Source organism: Priceomyces carsonii (assembly GCF_900007245.1).
Source record: "Priceomyces carsonii strain CBS4050 genome assembly, scaffold: Debaryomyces_carsonii_scaffold_1, whole genome shotgun sequence".
Taxonomy (NCBI): Eukaryota; Fungi; Ascomycota; class Pichiomycetes; order Serinales; family Debaryomycetaceae; genus Priceomyces; species Priceomyces carsonii.
This window is the reverse complement of record NW_026946674.1, coordinates 946,760-965,435: the sequence shown is the minus strand read 5'-3', so window position 1 is coordinate 965,435 and position 18,676 is coordinate 946,760. Positions and strand designations below refer to the sequence as shown.

General features: G+C 36.0%; 8 protein-coding genes across 8 annotated transcripts; 5 read left to right on the top strand and 3 right to left on the bottom strand.

Moving 5' to 3' along the window:
- Positions 1-324: 324 nt before the first annotated feature.
- Positions 325-3,984, top strand: MSN5 (karyopherin; the record flags this gene model as incomplete). The annotated part of the gene is made up of 1 exon (XM_062955288.1): positions 325-3,984. One exon carries the CDS (start codon positions 325-327, stop codon positions 3,982-3,984), a length of 3,660 nt encoding a protein of 1,219 aa, XP_062807361.1.
- A 229-nt stretch (positions 3,985-4,213) lies between these two features.
- PRCAT00000517001 (uncharacterized protein) lies at positions 4,214-6,622 on the top strand (the record flags this gene model as incomplete). The annotated part of the gene is made up of 1 exon (XM_062955277.1): positions 4,214-6,622. One exon carries the CDS (start codon positions 4,214-4,216, stop codon positions 6,620-6,622), a length of 2,409 nt encoding a protein of 802 aa, XP_062807360.1.
- Positions 6,623-6,853: 231 nt separating this feature from the next.
- PRCAT00000516001 (uncharacterized protein) lies at positions 6,854-7,891 on the top strand (the record flags this gene model as incomplete). Its single annotated transcript, XM_062955266.1, has 1 exon — positions 6,854-7,891. One exon carries the CDS (start codon positions 6,854-6,856, stop codon positions 7,889-7,891), a length of 1,038 nt encoding a protein of 345 aa, XP_062807359.1.
- A 307-nt stretch (positions 7,892-8,198) lies between these two features.
- On the top strand, positions 8,199-9,236 carry IPK1 (inositol pentakisphosphate 2-kinase; the record flags this gene model as incomplete). Its single annotated transcript, XM_062955255.1, has 1 exon — positions 8,199-9,236. One exon carries the CDS (start codon positions 8,199-8,201, stop codon positions 9,234-9,236), a length of 1,038 nt encoding a protein of 345 aa, XP_062807358.1.
- A 140-nt stretch (positions 9,237-9,376) lies between these two features.
- NCP1 (Ncp1p) lies at positions 9,377-11,413 on the bottom strand (the record flags this gene model as incomplete). The annotated part of the gene is made up of 1 exon (XM_062955244.1): positions 9,377-11,413. The coding sequence occupies one exon, from the start codon at positions 11,411-11,413 to the stop codon at positions 9,377-9,379; it is 2,037 nt and encodes a 678-aa protein (XP_062807357.1).
- Positions 11,414-11,971: 558 nt separating this feature from the next.
- PRCAT00000513001 (Smc5-Smc6 complex subunit) lies at positions 11,972-12,985 on the bottom strand (the record flags this gene model as incomplete). The annotated part of the gene is made up of 1 exon (XM_062955233.1): positions 11,972-12,985. One exon carries the CDS (start codon positions 12,983-12,985, stop codon positions 11,972-11,974), a length of 1,014 nt encoding a protein of 337 aa, XP_062807356.1.
- Positions 12,986-13,869: 884 nt separating this feature from the next.
- PRCAT00000512001 (uncharacterized protein) lies at positions 13,870-15,246 on the top strand (the record flags this gene model as incomplete). Its single annotated transcript, XM_062955220.1, has 1 exon — positions 13,870-15,246. The coding sequence occupies one exon, from the start codon at positions 13,870-13,872 to the stop codon at positions 15,244-15,246; it is 1,377 nt and encodes a 458-aa protein (XP_062807355.1).
- Positions 15,247-15,385: 139 nt separating this feature from the next.
- Positions 15,386-18,028, bottom strand: OSH3 (oxysterol-binding protein related protein; the record flags this gene model as incomplete). Its single annotated transcript, XM_062955209.1, has 1 exon — positions 15,386-18,028. One exon carries the CDS (start codon positions 18,026-18,028, stop codon positions 15,386-15,388), a length of 2,643 nt encoding a protein of 880 aa, XP_062807354.1.
- Between the last annotated feature and the right edge of the window lie 648 nt (positions 18,029-18,676).

Here is an 18,676-nt window from a genome sequence, read left to right as displayed (position 1 = left end):
TCACTGCGTATAAAGGCATTCAGCAGAGACCTTGAACTAGTAAAAGGTATTGTTGATCAACAAGTATTATATATTGACCGAATTACTTGAGGAAGAAATTTAATCTTTATTGAAGATATTTATCCTAGACGCCACTAGATATTGTTCCTTCGTGTTTTGAGAAACGCATATAGGAGAGAACCTTGTGGACAGTGGGGTCAAATATCACAAAGAAAAAAGATCACCTTAGACTCAGTCAACACCTTTCTACCTCAGTTTGGTGCAAATCGTATCAGGGATTGAACACTTTACTGGGAACGCATATATCTTGAGACTATATATCAGATGACCATGGACAGTAATGGCGTCAACCAAATAATTACAGCCTTAGGCGTTATACATGACCCAAAATCAAGCAATTCACAAAGAGGAGATGCACAAAGGTTCTTGGAATCTATAAAGTCTGATGAAGAGTCTCCTTTTTGGGGTTATCAGTTAGCTCTCGCCGAAAATAATGGTAAGAATTATATAGTGCGGCATTTTGGACTTTCATTATTACAGCACTCCATTAACAAACGTTGGCAGCTGTTTGATACGACAAAGTCTCTAGCAATTAGAAACTGGGTTATTGAGTTATCTAATAAGATGGACTCTGATGATCCTCACTACTTAAAAGAAAAATTGGCTTATTTATGGACATCAATTGCCAAAAGAATCTGGGGAAGCTACTTGGTCAAGGCAAAGGAGTCATCGATTAGTGATGATGATATTCTTGATGGCTGGGCTTCAATGGATGCAGACTTATGGAAGTTGTGGAATAGTAATTTAATTTCTCGAGAATTGTCTTTAATTATAGTCCGCACACTTTTCGAAGATATATATCTTCTAGATGATGTTATTGCTTCCAAAAGAACTGCGATTTTGAATCAGCTCAGTGTTCTAATTATTACTTCCGATGAGGTTTTAAATTCACTTTATGAGCCGAATCCTAACTTATCAGTCTGCAAGAACTCTGTCGATGGTTGGTTCGTTACTTGGGTAAAATTTCTAATTGAAGTTTTATCGACCAATGAATTTTCAAGTCCAACATGTCAGACATTCGTGCCAAAGATTTTATCAACATTTAAAACTTGTTTGCATTGGGTTCAACCGTCATTATTAAGGGAAGAAAATATAATGCAGACCTTGATAACAATCTTGACAATACCCGACGTCAAGTTAAAAACATTAGCTGTAGATTGCTTGCACATTCTTTTTACGAGAAGCTACAGCGACGAAGAGGATTTCAACTTCTTCATTGGTAGTATTTTTACGACGCAAGGCATTGAGAATTTATCTCAATTCTACCAGTCCTTAGAAATTGATCCTGATGACATAGATGAGCTGGTTTATTCTCTCTTGAAAAAAACAGTAGAGATGATAGTGTCATTGAGTGAATACTTAAACATTGGGTCAAAAAATAGGATATCATGGGATAATGCGGATGTTGACAGTTATTTGAAGTTAGTTTTAAAAACAACTAACCATCCTAGTTTAATCATAAGTGGATTGTCATTACAAATGTGGGTAACAATTTTAAGGTTTGATGAATTGAGCTCAAAGGACCCAATAAAGGGCATATTGTTAGAGTTATTGGAAATTGCGGCCAACAGGACAATAAATTATACTTTAGATGAAAATGTATCGAAGAAATTTTTGGACGTGGATTTCGACTCTACTCCTGATGCAAACTCATTTTTGGCAAACTATAAAAAATTTAATGAGGATATTGTAAGAATCACGATTTGCAAGAAGCCCGAAGAAGGCTTAATGTGGCTCGAAAGAAGACTTCAAACCTTTTTCAGCTCTGATCTAGGTGCAGAATGTATCAATAATTATAAATTAGAGGAAAATTCGGAGGCTTTCAATTATGGTACGGCGCAATTTAATATTTTAGAAAATTGTATGAGAGGTATTTCGAGGTGGAGAATTTGGTACTCTGAGGATGATTTTGATGCGATAAATGGCAGGTTGAATAAATTGGTTGAAAGTCTCGGTGAAAGATTACTCGCTATGAACCTAGCATCTCCTCTATTGATAAGGAAACAAGTGCAAACTTTAGTTCAATTTGCACCGCTATTAAAAGACGTGAGTCCTTTAATGTTTCAAGTTCTAGAAAAAATTTTGACAACAGCAACGATTGAGTATCCACAGGATGATGATGAAAAAGAACTAATTCGAGATTTGAGAACATGCTGCGGCACTGAATTGAATAGAATTGCCTATATAATGCCAGAGTCCTTAAAAAAGATATTTGGCGATTTAGAGAACGTAGTGGCTAATATCTTATCATCAAAAAAGGTGACAGATCATGAAAATGTTGCTTTTAAATCATTTTTACTCGTAATAGCCTCTAGGTCTTCCTTGAGTGGAAAAGATGAATTATTCGCTAAGATAGTTGATCCAGAGATGGCGGCATGGTCTGCCCCAGAAACAGAAAAGGGATTGATGGATTTGCATTGGTTTATGGAAAGAATGGGAATTGTTGAGATCGCAGGTTATTTTCAAAGGAGAGGAATAACGGCTAACACTAACCTTCTTGAGGCCAAAATGGATGATGAAGGAAGAGGGTTGAAGAACAGGTTGAAAGATCGCTGGTCTTCTATATTTCCGATCAGAGCAACTAGAATTTTCATTCAATATAGTATTGAAAAATTGAGCCATGATTCTCCTGAGTACTTAAAATTGTTAAAATTATGGAAACCAAGAGTTCAACCAATTATACCGCATATATTACAATTGCTTACACAGATCCAGGCTTATCACAATCCTGGAAATTGGAAAGAGTTGCCTGATGAGGTTCAGTCGTTTGTTCGTTATAGTTGTATGGAAAGATTTTGGCAACAGGGTGTATCAATTCAATCGAAGGAGACATTCATAGAAGAAAATGTGAAGGCGGGACTCACCTTAAGGGATTTTGCGGATTCTGTTGGTCATTTAATACGATACACCAGGGAATATGCATTTTTGACTATAGGCTCCTTATCGCAGTTGGAAGATACCTTGTATGAAGTTCCAAATATTGCTAGTATGATTTGGAAATCTGTCGCAGGTGATACTACAGGGGTGACTTTGCATAGTTGGAAACATATGATCAATAGTTGCTTGAGAAGTGTCGTTAGAAATTGCCCAGTGAAATACGTGGATATATTTATGTCCGATCTTTTGCCAAAGGCATTTACAGATATAGACAAATTACTAGTCGAGAGATGGGAAAAAGTATATTACAATGGGCTTCAGTTACAAGGCAATGAGGATGATGAAACGTTGTCGGAGGAGATGATGGAGGAGCATATGCTAAGACAATTAATTGCTACGGTGGTGAGATTTTTAATGGACTTAGTCAGTCAGTTTAATGCAAAAAATGTTACAGATACTCAAATTGCTTGCAAAAGGTTAATTATTGAAAATAAGGATGTGATGGCACCGTTTTTGCAAATTTGTTGCCACATTATTATGTTCAAGGACACAAAATGTTCCTTTAATACCATCTTGGTTGTCAGAAACGTTCTCGGTGACATTTTGTTGAGGGATGATGAAGTTGACAAATACCTATGCGAGAATCTTGTGAAAGCCTTACTCCATGTCTTGGTCGACGATTATTTTGTTGAAACTCATTCAGAAGCTGCAATAGCACTTACAACATTATATTGTGCTTTAAGGTCGAAGAATGATTACCCAGCTAGAATGATGATCCAGTATTTGCCAAACGTAACAACTCAGCATGTTAGTAACTTTGAGACTTTGCTAATTAGTTCCAAATCATTAAAGCATCAAAGATCGGCATTATTAGAATTAATTAGAATTTCAAAGGATACAGAAGGGGATGAAGAAGACGACTTGAGCAAACGAAAGAAAGAATTGGATGTTGTTGAGGCTAGGAAGAAGAAAAACCTGGCGATCGACGTGATGAATGATCCTTTTACGGAAAATGGAGCCTTAAATAATCTTTTTGGTGAGGAATAACCCTATAAGACATATATAATCTGTATTTATAGCTTAATGAAATGGTAGATCATTGTAAGTGTCAAACTTCTGATGGCAATTGTCTTTTACATCCGTCAGCTTAGATATTTCTGAGATTCACAAAGTAACACAAAGTCGTGAATGCAACGAACTAGAAACTAAATTAAGATTGACGATCATAACAATAAGTAATTAGGTGTCAATTTGAAAAATCAACTAATTTAAAAGAATGCCAATTAAATCACTTGAGTCGTATTTGTTCGAAAGAAAGTTGGTAAATACTAGCTCGATTGAGATATTGCAAAATGCCACCATTGGAATAGACGTTGATCATTATTTAAGCAGGATTTACACATTCAAGAAAGAACAATTTTTAGCTGGTACAGGAGGAATACCGAGCTCTCTTAAGGATTATATTCAGTCAGATTTACAAGTGTTCCAGGAATTCAAGATAAGGCCCATTTTTGTTATTCCAGGATTGAGCATTCAATTGCAGAACACGTCTTACAGGACCAATGAATTATCTCCGCAAGAACAGCACTTAGAGAGTACGTGGTCGAAGCTAAATAATAAACAACCATACTCGAGTATTGAATCGTTTAGGTTATTTACAGACCCTCTACCATTAAAGCCAATGATAAATGATTTAATAAAGTATTTTATCGAGATTGGTATTGACTATCTAATTTCACCATATCATTCGTCATTTCAATTATCTTATTTATATCAAAATAATCTTATTGACTCAATTTATGGTTCTACAGACCTATTATTAACGAAAGCGGATAGATTTATCTTGGGAATGGAGTTCCAATCGAAGGATTTTAGGTTCATCGATAAGGCAAAAATTTTAGGTGAGCTAAATTTAACAGAGAAACAATTTGTTGATTTGAGCATAATGGTGGGGTGTAATATCCAACCAAAAACATTTTCTATTTTTCCACCGCTTCCCAAACCAAACCCTGTTCAACCATATCCACAGCTTAGCTACTTCAAGTTGGGTCTTGATATAATTTACCAGTATAACACTTTCAATAATGCTAATGACCTCTCAGGGTATATTATAGGTTTGAATGATCCCAAATTGCTTGAGCTATATTTAATGGGTCATTCAGCTATCAAATTTTTGCCTGTTTTGAATAAGGAGGGCTTTGTTGAATTGTATGACGTAGAAATGGCTAAGTTAGGTTTGAAGGAGGATATTGATTTTTTGAGCGATGAGGAAAATGGTAAGTTAAAAGACAGAGCCATAGAAAAAGCAAAAGCAAAAGGTACAGGAAAGGATCAAAGAGATCCACAATCGACAGAGAGAGAAGTTGTAAAGGTACCAAATAATGTTCATGATATCATATCGCAAAGGCTTCCTCCAGAATTATATTTTTATCAATCTATCGGTTTACTTCCAATCAAATTACTTGAATCTATTACTCAGGGGCACATTGAAATAAGACCTAGCTTGGAGAGTGGCTTGAGTGATAGCTATAAGAATTTAATTACCTCTGAGTTTTATACCACTATTCTTGATTATCAGTTTAATTTGATAACTCAACTCTTAGCGAGGTATTATCAGGTCAAGAAAATCAATGTTAAGTACTGGTTTAAAGACGAAGCTTTGGAATTAAATAATAGGTTAGCACCGCCTGTTTTCCAAAGAGTAAGTTCAATATTTGTCCGTGGTCCAAAGTCAGATAAATTTTCATTGTCGAGGTTTTTCACTGACACAAATGATTCGAATATCATTGGCAGCTTAGAGAGCAATAATAACAATGAATTAATTTCGTCAGTTTTATTGCGAGCTTTATATTTGTTTGGGATCTTTGATTCGAAGGGGAAAAATTTTTCTTCAATCGGTATAATTTTCAATAAGCTAATTCAGAAAGAGAAAAACATAAGTGAAGAGGATTTACAAGAACTTTTCTTGCTCACCTTATTAATAAAGTCTAAATGCTTGAAACTCACAGAGCCCAATAGAGAATTTTCAAGCGTCCCAAAATACTTCAAGGAATTTAACAACGAAGTAATTTCCAGTGAAGAAGTGAAGCATATAACTTTGGTATCCAGGATATTCTCTCTTCATAAGCTTCATATTGCTCCAATAAATTATCAAGGGCCTATATCTCGAACACTTTTGAACTTCAGATCACATATCAAGTTTCTTACTGACCATTTCATAAGCACAATTCAGTGTTTAATTGTCGACTTGATTGTCCGTCAGAAGGACAATAGCATTAAAAAAGAATTCACCGAAAAAGAAGAGTGGTATCTGTTGATTGATCAGCTTCCATTTTTCAGAGATCTCAACAACACTTTATTAGGTGTTGTGGCTGAAATATATTTCGAATACTCGGTCAAGCAGGCCAAGACACAGAAGACCAAAGATGAGATTATAAAGAATACAAAAGACCATTTATTAAATTATGTGTATCAGATCAACAATCCTTCCTTCAACATAAATGTTCATGGTGTTAACAGCATTACAGGCGACCAATTGCTAGCAGATTTCGAAGGTGGTATTAAATTTTGGAATAAGTTCGTCAGTTTAGCCGAAATAATTGTCTCCGAAGATAGTTCTTTGATTGACGAGAATTACTACGCTGAGATAAAAAATACGGACACCTGGATTCAGAACTTTATATGAACAATCCAGTAAAGACTTTATAAGTAGATCTATAAAATAAAAGGTTAGGATAAATTTTTTTTTTATTTTTTGCCATTTTCTTAGATGTCCTTGGATAATCAAATTAGCATCTCATCAATATTTCCGTTCTCAATAGATCTTCGGATGCGAGCATAATAGCGAAAACTCGAAAATCGTATTCTGCCATTCTCTAGAATATATCAGGAGATTTCTATTTGAAAAATATTAGCAATGCTAATATCTAAGACTACGATTCAACTTGGTAACTTTTCAAGAAGACTAAGTATTATATCAAAATTCAAACCCTCCTCCAAAAACGATATCTCCAGAGATGTTTCTGATAGCAATAAACCAACTGGAACAGGAAGGGGACCATTTATAGAACTTCCTCATTTCAAGCCATTGGGGAGTCCCAGTAACTTATTAAGCGTAACTTTGCCACAGCATTCAAGATTGAATATCAGAGAAGGTTCTATAGTAGCTGTAAATGGTAATATAGATGGACTTGCAACTAATCGGAAATCACTCACCACGCATACCCCCTATAGGGAGTTGCTGTCTGAGTCATCTGTATCTTTAGTGATAAGTGGACAGAAATACAACTACTCTATGATATCAATAGATAAAAAAGATGAGGAATGGCTTATTTTAGATGATCAAAACATAATTGCATGGACTGGATTCAATTTTGAATTGTCTCCGGTGTCACTTTACAAGAGGTTCAAAAGCTTTCAAACAAAAGGGAAAGGTGTCATAGTAGTCAATGGATCTAATCAACTATTTGACATTACGCTTGATCTGGAAGAAGAACTTCTTTTGAATCCGACTTCATTGATAGCGACAAATAGTCGTCCAGAGTTAGAAATTTTACAAACAAAGGGCTTTTTTCGAAGAATATTTCTGCTTCCAGAGGGTTCGATGCATTCTTTCATCTCTAGAATTCGCTCGGTTGAACTTCCAAAACTCTCTTTACCGGTTCCACGCAGGTTCTTAGATCGATTATCAAAACATTTAGCTTCGTGGAGCCCCAAAGAGTACAACTATCCGGAAGCACTTAAGAAAACCAAGCCCATCTTTATATTTATGGGAAGTCTAATCTCTTGGGCAAGGTTGAGAATTGTGAATAGGTTAGCACATCATAGTGCAGTATTCTTGAAAATAAAGGGCCCTGCAAAGCTCCTTGTGCACAACAGCAGGGCAGTTCCAAACCAAAAATTCTTCACAGAACAAGAAATCGAGGCCATATTTTCTTCTAAAGGTAAGCTATGATGAATTGTTTACTGTTAAAGCCTTAAGGCGCCTAAAAATTTCTTTTCCGATCTCTCTCGATCATTATGATATAGTAAAACAAAGAAAAAATTTTTGAGAATACAATTCCGTAGTTTCGAATACTCTTTTCGATTCAATTCTTTTTGATAATAATAATAGATTAAACTCGTCGCTTTATGGTCTTATAGACTACTAGAATTTATACTTAAGTCTTTGATTTATTGGACAAAAAGGACCATAAAGAGGATTGATTCTACAATTAATAGAGCAAAAACCTCAAAAAAAAAAAAAACACTGTTATTCTTAGATGGAGATTTCGAAAATTACATCACCGGAGGACTGGCTTTACTTTGCAAAGGGAAGCGCAAATTTACTACTCAAATACACGGGTACAAATGATTATTTGAGACATAAACTTTTAAGAGTCCGGCTCTTAAAAGAAGACGAGCAATATATATCGACGTGTGAGTTGTATGATTTTATCGAATTGAAATGCAAGCATCTTTTTCCACAACAGATAATTGACATTCAGCTAGTGGTATTGACTAAAGACTTCACGAATCGGTTAGATAATAGGGGAAATCCTTTAATGTTAAAGGAACGATACGGGTTATTGATCCCAAACATTTTGGATGGTGAATATTCGAAAGAGATACTTTCAAAAAACTGTCAACTTTATGTAAACTCTTCAGTTGACGGAAACAGAGTCAACTCAGTAATTTTCGAGATCAAGCCAAAATGGCTCTATGATAACAAAAACTCCAACTATTGTAGAACATGCCTGTTAAATCAGTTGAAAAAGCTACCGAGACATTTCTGCCCTCTTGATTTATTGTATCTAAACACGATCGATCAAGGCATAGATGATATCTTCCTGGCGATTCCTAAAGAGCTATTGGAGAATGTTGAGAGTGAAAATGGTTTGCCACTAAAGCGCTTGTTTAGGGTTCTTTTGAAGAATCCGGATAACGTATTTCAAAAACTAAAGGAATACCAAAGAATAAACAACAAGAATGATTTAATCAAGAATCTAACCTCAGAAAAAGATGTACTGCAAAATCTATCGCTAGTGATGACTCTTCGAGATGTTGGCCTCTTCATAAAATTTGAGAAATATGATAGGTTCAATGATGCCCACAATTCACACAACAATATTAATAACTTGATCGAACTAGAAGGTTTCGGAAAATATCTAGTCACTTGTAATATTTATGACTTGGATTTGAAGTCAAATTTGAAGTACAGGCACTGGCTTGATATTGAAGAAAGATTACAAAGCATATATAATTCCTACAACACTAAATGGCGTTGTTGCGTTAAAGTTGATAACGGAGAGTGTATTTAAACTCATATTAGATCTTAACTACCATGTATATTTTATTCATTTATTTATTTCAACATGTTGCATTAAACTAGTCATTTATACATTATTGAACATAATTTGAATATTTAAACAATTTCGATATTTTGCCTTTTTTAAGTCCTTCACCATATGTCTTCCTGATATTTGTTTTGAACTTTATAAGATCTGATTAATTCAGCAGCTCTTTCAAATGTAATATTTCTTTCGGTAGATAAGATCTTAGTTATAGCATTCTGAACATCTCTTGCCATTTTTGAAGCATCACCACAAACATATATGAAAGCACCTTCTTCCAATAATTTGCTAATCTTGGATGCATTTGCTGATACTTTATCTTGCACGTAAACTTTTTTCGAAGGGTCTTGTCTTGAAAACGCGGTGTACATTTGAAACGATACACCTAGCTCTTTAGCATATTCCGGCCATTCTTCTTTATACAAGAAATCCTCCTCTTCAGTTCTGCAACCATAAAACAAAATAGTCTCCCCCACTTCGCTTCCGTTATTTTTTTGAACGATCCTTTCTCTAACGAATCCTCTGAACGGTGCAACACCAGTACCTGGACCAATTAATATAATTGGAACACTAGGGCTACTTGGTAACTTAAAAGTTGATCTTCTAACATGAACGGGCAATTTGAATTTGTTATACAAATCCCTTGGACCAGACAAGTCGTAATGTACTAAAGGTTTATCCTTTGAGCCATTTTGCACAATTTCTATATCCTTTAATAAATTTGTAACAACACCAGTAATTATGTGGTCCCCAAGATCTTCGCCTTCCACAACAGCAGTGATGTGTATGCTTGTCTTCTCAGACAAGGACGATGAAGAAATTGAATAGTATCTTGGTTGTAAATGAGAAATAGATTCGATAATGAATTCAAAAGGCACGTCTTTCCAAGGTTCCCCTTTAGATATATGTAATAAAGCATCGGCAATATTATATCTCTTGTGGTGGATTTCCTCAGCAAAGGCCACCTTATCATTTCCTAATCTTAAAGTCTCCTTTTTGGCATCCTCACTCGGAGCAAAGTTAGCAATTGAAGAAATGAACTGCCTTGAAACGTCTCCTGATATTTCAAGATGGTGTCTAACAACAGCTCCATAAGTAATAGGCGTGTGAAAAGGGATAGATACAGTAGAATCAAGTGCTTTCAATTCGAAAATATCATCAAGTTTATCACCTAGTCCAAAAGCAGTAAGAAATGACTCGATATTCTCATTACAATTTGATGGCCATATAGCCAAATGGTCACCTGTTGTATATCTTAAGTTGGTATTAGACAAATCAAATTCTGCATGAACGCAAAATCTATCTTTTGAATTGAATAATTCTTTGGATTTCACAATTTTTGACAAATAAGGATGCGTGTGATCAAATGGACCTTTGCTCAAATCGGACGTGTGCGATAAATACAGCTTGTCTGGCTCACCTAAGGAAACATTAGGACTGTCAATACTCAAATCAAGTCTTTCAATTAGCTTCAAACTTGGCTCATATACAGACTCCCGTTCCTCAAAATCTAAGTTACTCTTTAATGAGTCAAAAACTGAGTCTTTCCAAGATAAAAAATCTTCGTCCATTGTACCTTGACCATCATCACCTTCGCCGTATGGTGCAAATCTTTCAGCTCCTAATTCCTCCAATTTTGTATCGAACTTCTTACCAATGGCATTATAGAACTCATAGGTAGAGTTACCCAAACCAAAGACAGCATACCTAAGGCTCGATAACGTGTCGGCTTCATTATCCATCCACTCAACGAAATCAATGGCATTGTCAGTAGGCTCTCCTTCACCATAAGTAGCGACGATGAAAAAACACAAGATATCATCCGTAATGTCAGCGAAGTTCTCGTATTCATAATCAGCAAAATCAACGTTCATGACACTCAAGCCAAACTTTGAGCTCAACTCTTTGGACAACTTAGAAGCGTAGTCCTCAGCTGTACCAGTCTGAGATCCATAGAAGACAACGGTGTTCTTATTATTTTTTTTTAGCACTGATATCAAATCAGTTGAAGTTGTAGCTTCAGCATTCTTAAGGAAGCCACCTTGGTTGTCCTCAACACCCCAAAGTTTTCCCTTAGTGAAAAATGCTAAAGTCCCAATAACGAGGGCCACCAAGACGGCGATATCCAACGAATCTAATGCCATTTTATTTACAGCTCGATCAAACAACTGATTATAACAATTGTCCAACTTCAAGCCGATGTACCGTTTCAGCAAACTTGAATAAATAAGCAAAAGATGAAAGTCTATTAAGATCTCTTACTTTTTATCTAAAGATCTTTCGCCAAAGAACAATCGAAATTTCCTTTACCTCTCAATAGCGTCTATAGTGACTAGTCTTAAATCCACAAAGTTTATTTCAAACGTTGGTGTATGTCAATGACTATTGCAAGCAGTTCGAACGATATAAATTCTATTTAATGTAGTGTTTTTTTTTTTGTTCAATTATATTATACGTATCAGTTATACTATTTTGGTACATATGCCGACCTTTCAACGGAATGATTTTCCTTGATCGGAATTACTTGATCTTGTGAAAATTTGTATTCCGCGCCGCAGTCTCATGATAATTACCGAGAGGGGGGAGTCAAGAAACAAACTGCAAAACGCACATAGCGGAGCAGATCATGTGTCCTGATATTTTATCGGGATCTCTTAAATCAGTTTATTATATGCTGCATCTACAACGTGTAGACATCTGTCCTAATCTGCAAACTCGTCATCGTGAGTAAAGTCGTCTTCTAGGGACTGGATAACAAGACTAGGCGAAGGAATTTGTTGCACCACCGAAGTCATAGTAGGCTCTTCTTGTAAAGTGGGATCCATGGCCTCCAAGTCTTTAGGAAGTATCTCGAGAGCTCTTTCTATAGTGATAAGCACGCGTTCAGCTGTGTGTCTGTCAAATGTCTCTCCGTAGATTATCTTGAAATAAGAAAATAGTGACTCTGGAGGAAATTCCACAAGAGCGCGTCTTCCTAATGCAAATTCAACCACAGTGGAAGATTCAGTAGAGCCCTTTAATTGTTGCTTGCTGAGATAATCCTTCTTGACAAAGTCAGCAACCAATTCGTAAATATTTAAATTATAATTCGTATTTTTGATGTTCAAATTGTCAGCGAGTCCAAAGGACTTTAATATTTTGACCAAATCATGTTCTAATAATCGATTTTCATTAAGCACCAATAAAGATATCACCAAGAGCAAAATTCCTTGCTTGACCAACTCGTGGTTGCTAGAAGGGTTTGAGGTTCTACTATGTTTGGGTAAAAAGAATTCATTTTGATCCACATTGATGGCATTTATATCTGTATTGGGGGTTTCTGTAAAATTCTTACTCCAAAGCTGTCCCAATATATCCTTAGATTTTGTATTCATACAGTTTGTTAGCAAAAATAACTGCTTCGATTTCAGATTTTCTCTATGTTTAGAACTTTCCTTATTATTCACGGGGGCTTCGCTTAATGTCATGCCGTAAACGTCTTCTAATATTGATGTAACTTCACTCATAATAGTATTATAACTTGCTTTGCTTTTCGAAATAATAGGACTGATGTGGTCTCTTCTTATGAGTTGTCCTTTCAATTCTCTACCCAAGATAGTGCGGATGATCTGTGCAATCAAGACGCTTTGATTGTCTTCATTGTTATTTCTCTTCCTTTTATCCTTCCCAAGCTCTGACTCAACTTCATCCGATCGTTCTCTTGACCGTTTTGGCATGACACACAGAGCTCGTACTATCTACCAAGTTCAAACTTTCACACTCAAGCTAATACCTTGTACTGATACAAAACCTTATAACCTGATTTTGCTGTGGACTATCACGCGTACTATCGTCGATAAACAAAAGGTTCATGTGATAGTAATGTCCTGGAGTACAAGAAAATAAAGGATCATAAATTATATGATACGCACAGCGTTATATAATTGTGTTTTCTATTCTCGCTTTTTCTTATTGATGCCAATTGCTTTTCGATGTCACGATTCTAAGATGAGTAGAATTGGCTCTTAAAATTGAACCAAACGCCACACTTATCTTCATTTACAACATAATGGCTGATAAGGTATAGTAACAGCAGGTGTCAACTGCATCATTTAATAAATAATATTAATAAAGAGCAGCTTTATGTTGATTTAAAAACATATCTACAATGTAGTATTAGCCATAAGGCTAAACTAATGAAAGACCTTTGTTTGAGAAATGGGTTGTATAGTGTAGTGGTTATCACTTTCGGTTTTGATCCGAACAACCCCGGTTCGAATCCGGGTACGACCTTCTTACATTTTTTTTTTTTATACTTCTTATTAAGCTTTAAAATACAAAAGGTTGCTTTGTCTTAAGAAAGTAATATGTTGATATCTGTCGTTAAGCAAGCTTAGTTCTTTATGTGCAGATGTGGTTCTTATGAGCAAATTATAGTAAAGCTCAAGCTAGTACTTTCATATGAGTAGTGTAAGCACCGAATACCATATCTATATAGCACATGATAGAGTAACCTCAAAAATGTATAGGAGTAGAGGTGCTTTTGATTAAGAATTGGGATTTAAGAAGAAGAAGAATAATAATAATAGCAATAAGAAGAAGAAGTAGAAGTAGAAGAAGAATGGGCGAAGATATTCTCTCTGAGAACACAGATAATTTAGCGGATACTCATTTACCCTCTAAATCCACGAAGTATCAAGATGTGAGTGTTAAAGATTATTCAAGAACTTTTAATCTTTGCGGAGCCAATGACAGACCAGATTTACGAAATGCAGAATATATGAGTCCAACGGAGCATTTGAATTGTCCCATTTGTCAACAACCATTTTTTGAACCTTTGACCACCGTCTGCGGTCATACATTTTGTAAAGATTGTATTTATGAATGCTTCAAAATGTCTAAAAGAAATCAGTCCGAAATGAGTTCTGGATGTTGCCCGTTAGATAGAACTCCGATAGATGCTAACGATTCAAATGATTTGTTTCCAACCCCGTTAGTCATAGTAAACTTAGTTGATGATTTAAAAGTTCAGTGTTTAAATACGGAAAGAGGTTGTGATTGGGTAGGAAGTAGATGGGAATTGGAACATCATGTAATAGCAGATTGTGGATACACGGGAGTGAAGTGCGGTGGAGTCAGGGAGCTTGATGATCCATCTGAGGGAGAAGAAGTTTGTGAAATATTGGTGGAAAGGAGACATTTAAGTGACGATAACAGTTGTGCGCACAAGCTTTTTCAATGTGAGCACTGCAATCTGCTACTTTCTAAGATCTCTGAGAATGAGCATCTATCGAAAGATTGTTTGTTTAACTACCAGACTTGTAAGCTTTGTGGAAATGATCTCATTCCTCTCAAGAACCTTGAAAAGCATAAAGATAACTGTTCGAAGATAGGGCACATGAAATGTCCAGCTCACGAGATTGGTTGTGAATGGGTTGGGACAAACCAAACATCATTAGAAATTCATTTACAAGATAATAATTGTCAGCTTAATCAATTTTTACCATTTTTCAAAAAAATGAATGGCAAAGTAGAGTCGCTATTCAATGAAAATCAGTTTTTACAGAAACAAATAAATAAAATCTTGAATCTGATAATTCAGGGAAAAATCACGAACTTGGGGTACAACGAATCCATCGAGGAAATCAATAAGTCTTCTAGGACGGAAGATGTAGATTCGATGATTTACTTAAATTATGAGCTTGAACGATTGAAGTTTGAAGTCGATGAAAAAATAATACCCTTCATTTCTGAAAATCAACCTAATGAGAGACAGCCCATTTTGAATAGCTTGGTGAATGATAATTTTATATTAAAAGAGGATTTGAAGATTCAAAGAATTCTAATCAATAGTTTAAGAAAGCAGGTACAGTTCTTACTATTTAATAGAGGAAATATAAGGACCAATAAGTTCAGTTCGCAGTTAGATGATCTAAGCGATATGCTTGACGTGCCATCGAGGAGTAGTTCCGAGGAAAGGTTAAATTTAAAGCTTTGAATGACATTAATGAAATTACGAGCCATGGAACATATATGCTTATACGTTTTAATTAGTATAAATTAATATACTAATTGATAAATAAAGGATAATGATAACTTAAAAGTGCATTCTTGTTTATTGTAGTTGAAAGTGATCATTACCACAACTTGGGCAAATCAGACCAATCATTCATCTTTCTTCTATTCCAATAACTTTTTTCACCTCTTATATAAATCCACTCACCGGAGTCTGCAGAATTTCCACCAACATGCTTGAAGAATAGGGGTTTATATTCCGTAGAATTAGCCTCCATTTTTTTTCTTCTCTCTCTCTGCATTTCTTCTAGCTCTATTTTTTTTTTCTCGGCTCCTTCAAGATCGCCCTTCTCATAAAGTTGCATATCTGGTCTCAATCTTGAATCCGTGGGAGCCATGCTATCTTTCTCAATTGGAGTGATTTTGTTTAATGATCCAGTGAAACAAGTAAATCCGTACTTCTTATTCACATCTGGTAACAAATTCCCAACTTCCCATATCAATTTCTCCGTTGTTTTTGTTTTTAAAGTCAACGACTCGGTCCATTTTCCTGTGACTGTATAAGGCATTTCCTCCTTCAGAGGATCATACGATTTAATAGTTAGATCCTCAGACCTTCCACTAAACATACTCCCTTTCGCAAATTCTATGACTGCCTTATAGCCTGTAGTTGACTTTACAGTCACTGACGAAGCTGGCTCACAGTATTTTTCACCGGCGATTATGTTCTTCAACAAAGTCGTAGGTTGAGACCAGGTAAAAACTTCACCAGTTGAATTTATAGTCAATTTCACAACACCACCTGTTGTGATCTCCATATTCTTACCCCAGAACTTCTGTCCTGGAGAAGGACTGTAAGAAAGCAGCCATTTTTCACTTTCAACAAACATGGCGAATACCGGTGGCCGGTGGCAGACTTTTTCACTTATAAAACGAAAGCCGAGATCTTCTCTGACTAACTCAAAAGTTTCGCCTAACAAAGGATTGAAAGGTTTCCTGATATTCCTCTCTTTGACTCTGAGGCTTGATAAGTAACTAACTGCAAAAGTAGCAATCCTTAAGATTTTCTCTCCATTATCATTAAAATTTGATTGTAGCGAATTATTAATCAAATCAGAATATTCTACAAGTTCACTGAACTTTTGAAGAGCTGAGATCGGCTCGTTCATACTCACAGGCATGGCTATGGATGAAAGATCTGTTCCAACACTTTTCCGAACTATTCCTAGCAAGCTAGGAGGCGTATGGGTACACAAAGGTATGTCGCAGTTTCTATCGACCTTCTCATGTGGTAATGGGTACAATGTGTCATCCATGTCATCGGTAGAAGAGAGCACTCTAGATATTTCCGTATCAGTTGTAACACTTGGCACGCTGTCTTGTTCAGAAGACGAACTAGATGATGACGATACGACATCGAATTGATCGCCATCTTCTGGTTTCTTGAAGCTTTCATCTGAAAGGAAGCGGGCAGTACTATTCATTATTTCATCTACATTACCTAAGTTGTCACTTTGCTGGTCTAATAAGACAACCCCTGAGTTCATTGCTTCTATGTATTCTTTGGCATCAAAATAATCATGCGAAAAAACAGACATAGTGTCATTGGCAATACTCTGTGGCTTGAAATGATCTAAGACCCTCTTTAAATCTGAAGATATTTCATCGAAATTGCCGCTTAATTTCAGAGAACTTTGAGATCTCAACTTTGCCACCTTAGATGAAATAAGCTCTAGCTCAGAACAGAGATAAGATAAATCCTCGACAGTTTCCTCGACAGTTTGATCCACTATGGAGTCTTTAGCTCTCTTGACTTGATTGAATGCATCAACCCAAGTATTAAAATCTGCAACATTTAATGCCTTCAAATCCCAGACCTCCATTCCAGAATCTATAATAAGTTCTCTTTTCTGAGCATTAGCACTCACAATGGACTGTTTAATCGGCATTTGACCCCTTAGCTTATTATCGTTATTTCTGAAATAAGAAAGCGTGCCATACTTAAAGCTGAGAATGAAATAGCGCTTAGTGAAACCCTGAAGCTTCTTTCTTCTCTTTTTGAATAAGATGCCTTGAAGCAACTCACCGTTCTTGGGCCTTAATATGTTTGTATTTTTGTCAAATTGTTGCTTGGGATCCCCACCCATGGCAGTGTTATTAGAAACATTTATAGATGTTGCAGAGGAGGGAAGGGAAGGAAAAGTCACTTTTGCAGACCGACGTCCAATTGTAGAATTGGAACTGGTATCTGATTTCAAATTAATGATTTTTGTGCTAAAGAGGACCTTCTTACCGGTTGTTTTGGAAAATGAATTGTCAAAAATAAATGCAAACATGCCACCTTTTTGAACTTCATACTTGCCATATACAAGCTCACCTGATACTAGCTTATCGTAATCTTTAATCAACGTCAAGTCAGAATTGTTTAAGTTAGAGGAGAACATTGATGATCTGGATTTTGTCTTATATCCTGCTGAAGTTGAAAACTCATTGACAGAGTTCACAGAGTCAGAACGAAGCCTTAATGCCCCGGAAGGCCTGTTGCTAGAAGCCGACTTATTCTCTTCCTTTTGTGAAGCAGAGTATCCTTGCTGAAACTCTTCCGTAGCGCTTCTTTGGCCTGACAGATCATCCTCGCTTTTACCATAAATTGCAAAATTAATTGATTTTTTCAAAGGTTTGACTTGCCAGCCTATTATACTTCCTTCTGGCGCATGTACCCACTTGACTAAAAAGTCCTTCGAGTGGATTTCCAACGTTTCCATTCTTAAGATATACTAGAATCCAAATTGAAAGCACACTTTTGACTCAGATTGTAGATTGTGCCCTCCCTAATGATTTCAGATGTCAACTTTCAACTAAATTGGTCTACTAGAAAACACTTTATTGTAGCCGTCGTCAATTTGTCGACCAACGTAGAGAAAGCACATGTATGTTTTACGTCTTGCTGGGCCTTTGATAATCGGCATGCTGAGTTATATACAGGTATACAATCCCCAGTTCATATGAAGATGGAACAAGGCTAAGGTAAAAAGAGGAGATTTACAATGAAAGCGAGAAAAGTCGAAGTTATTACGGACTTCAAGACCCGCTTTGGCTGGCTTTCCTTTCAGGAAGGCTTGAGGAAAACAAATAATGCTTTGTGAAATTCTTTGAAGAACAAATATCACGCAACTTTGCAAAAACGCAGGTGAGACATTAAAAGAGAGGAGATAAACACAAGCTTCGTTGTACTCATGACAATGTCGTATCCGAGGCTTCTTATATAAAACATGTCGCCACACCGAAACTAAAATGTCTAGCACTCTTTCTGATGCGTGTCTCTCGACAATTGTCGCAACGCCTAATTGGGATAGATAAAATAACGGCTCTAGTGAACGTAAAGGATATTAAATTCAATATGACAAATTAAA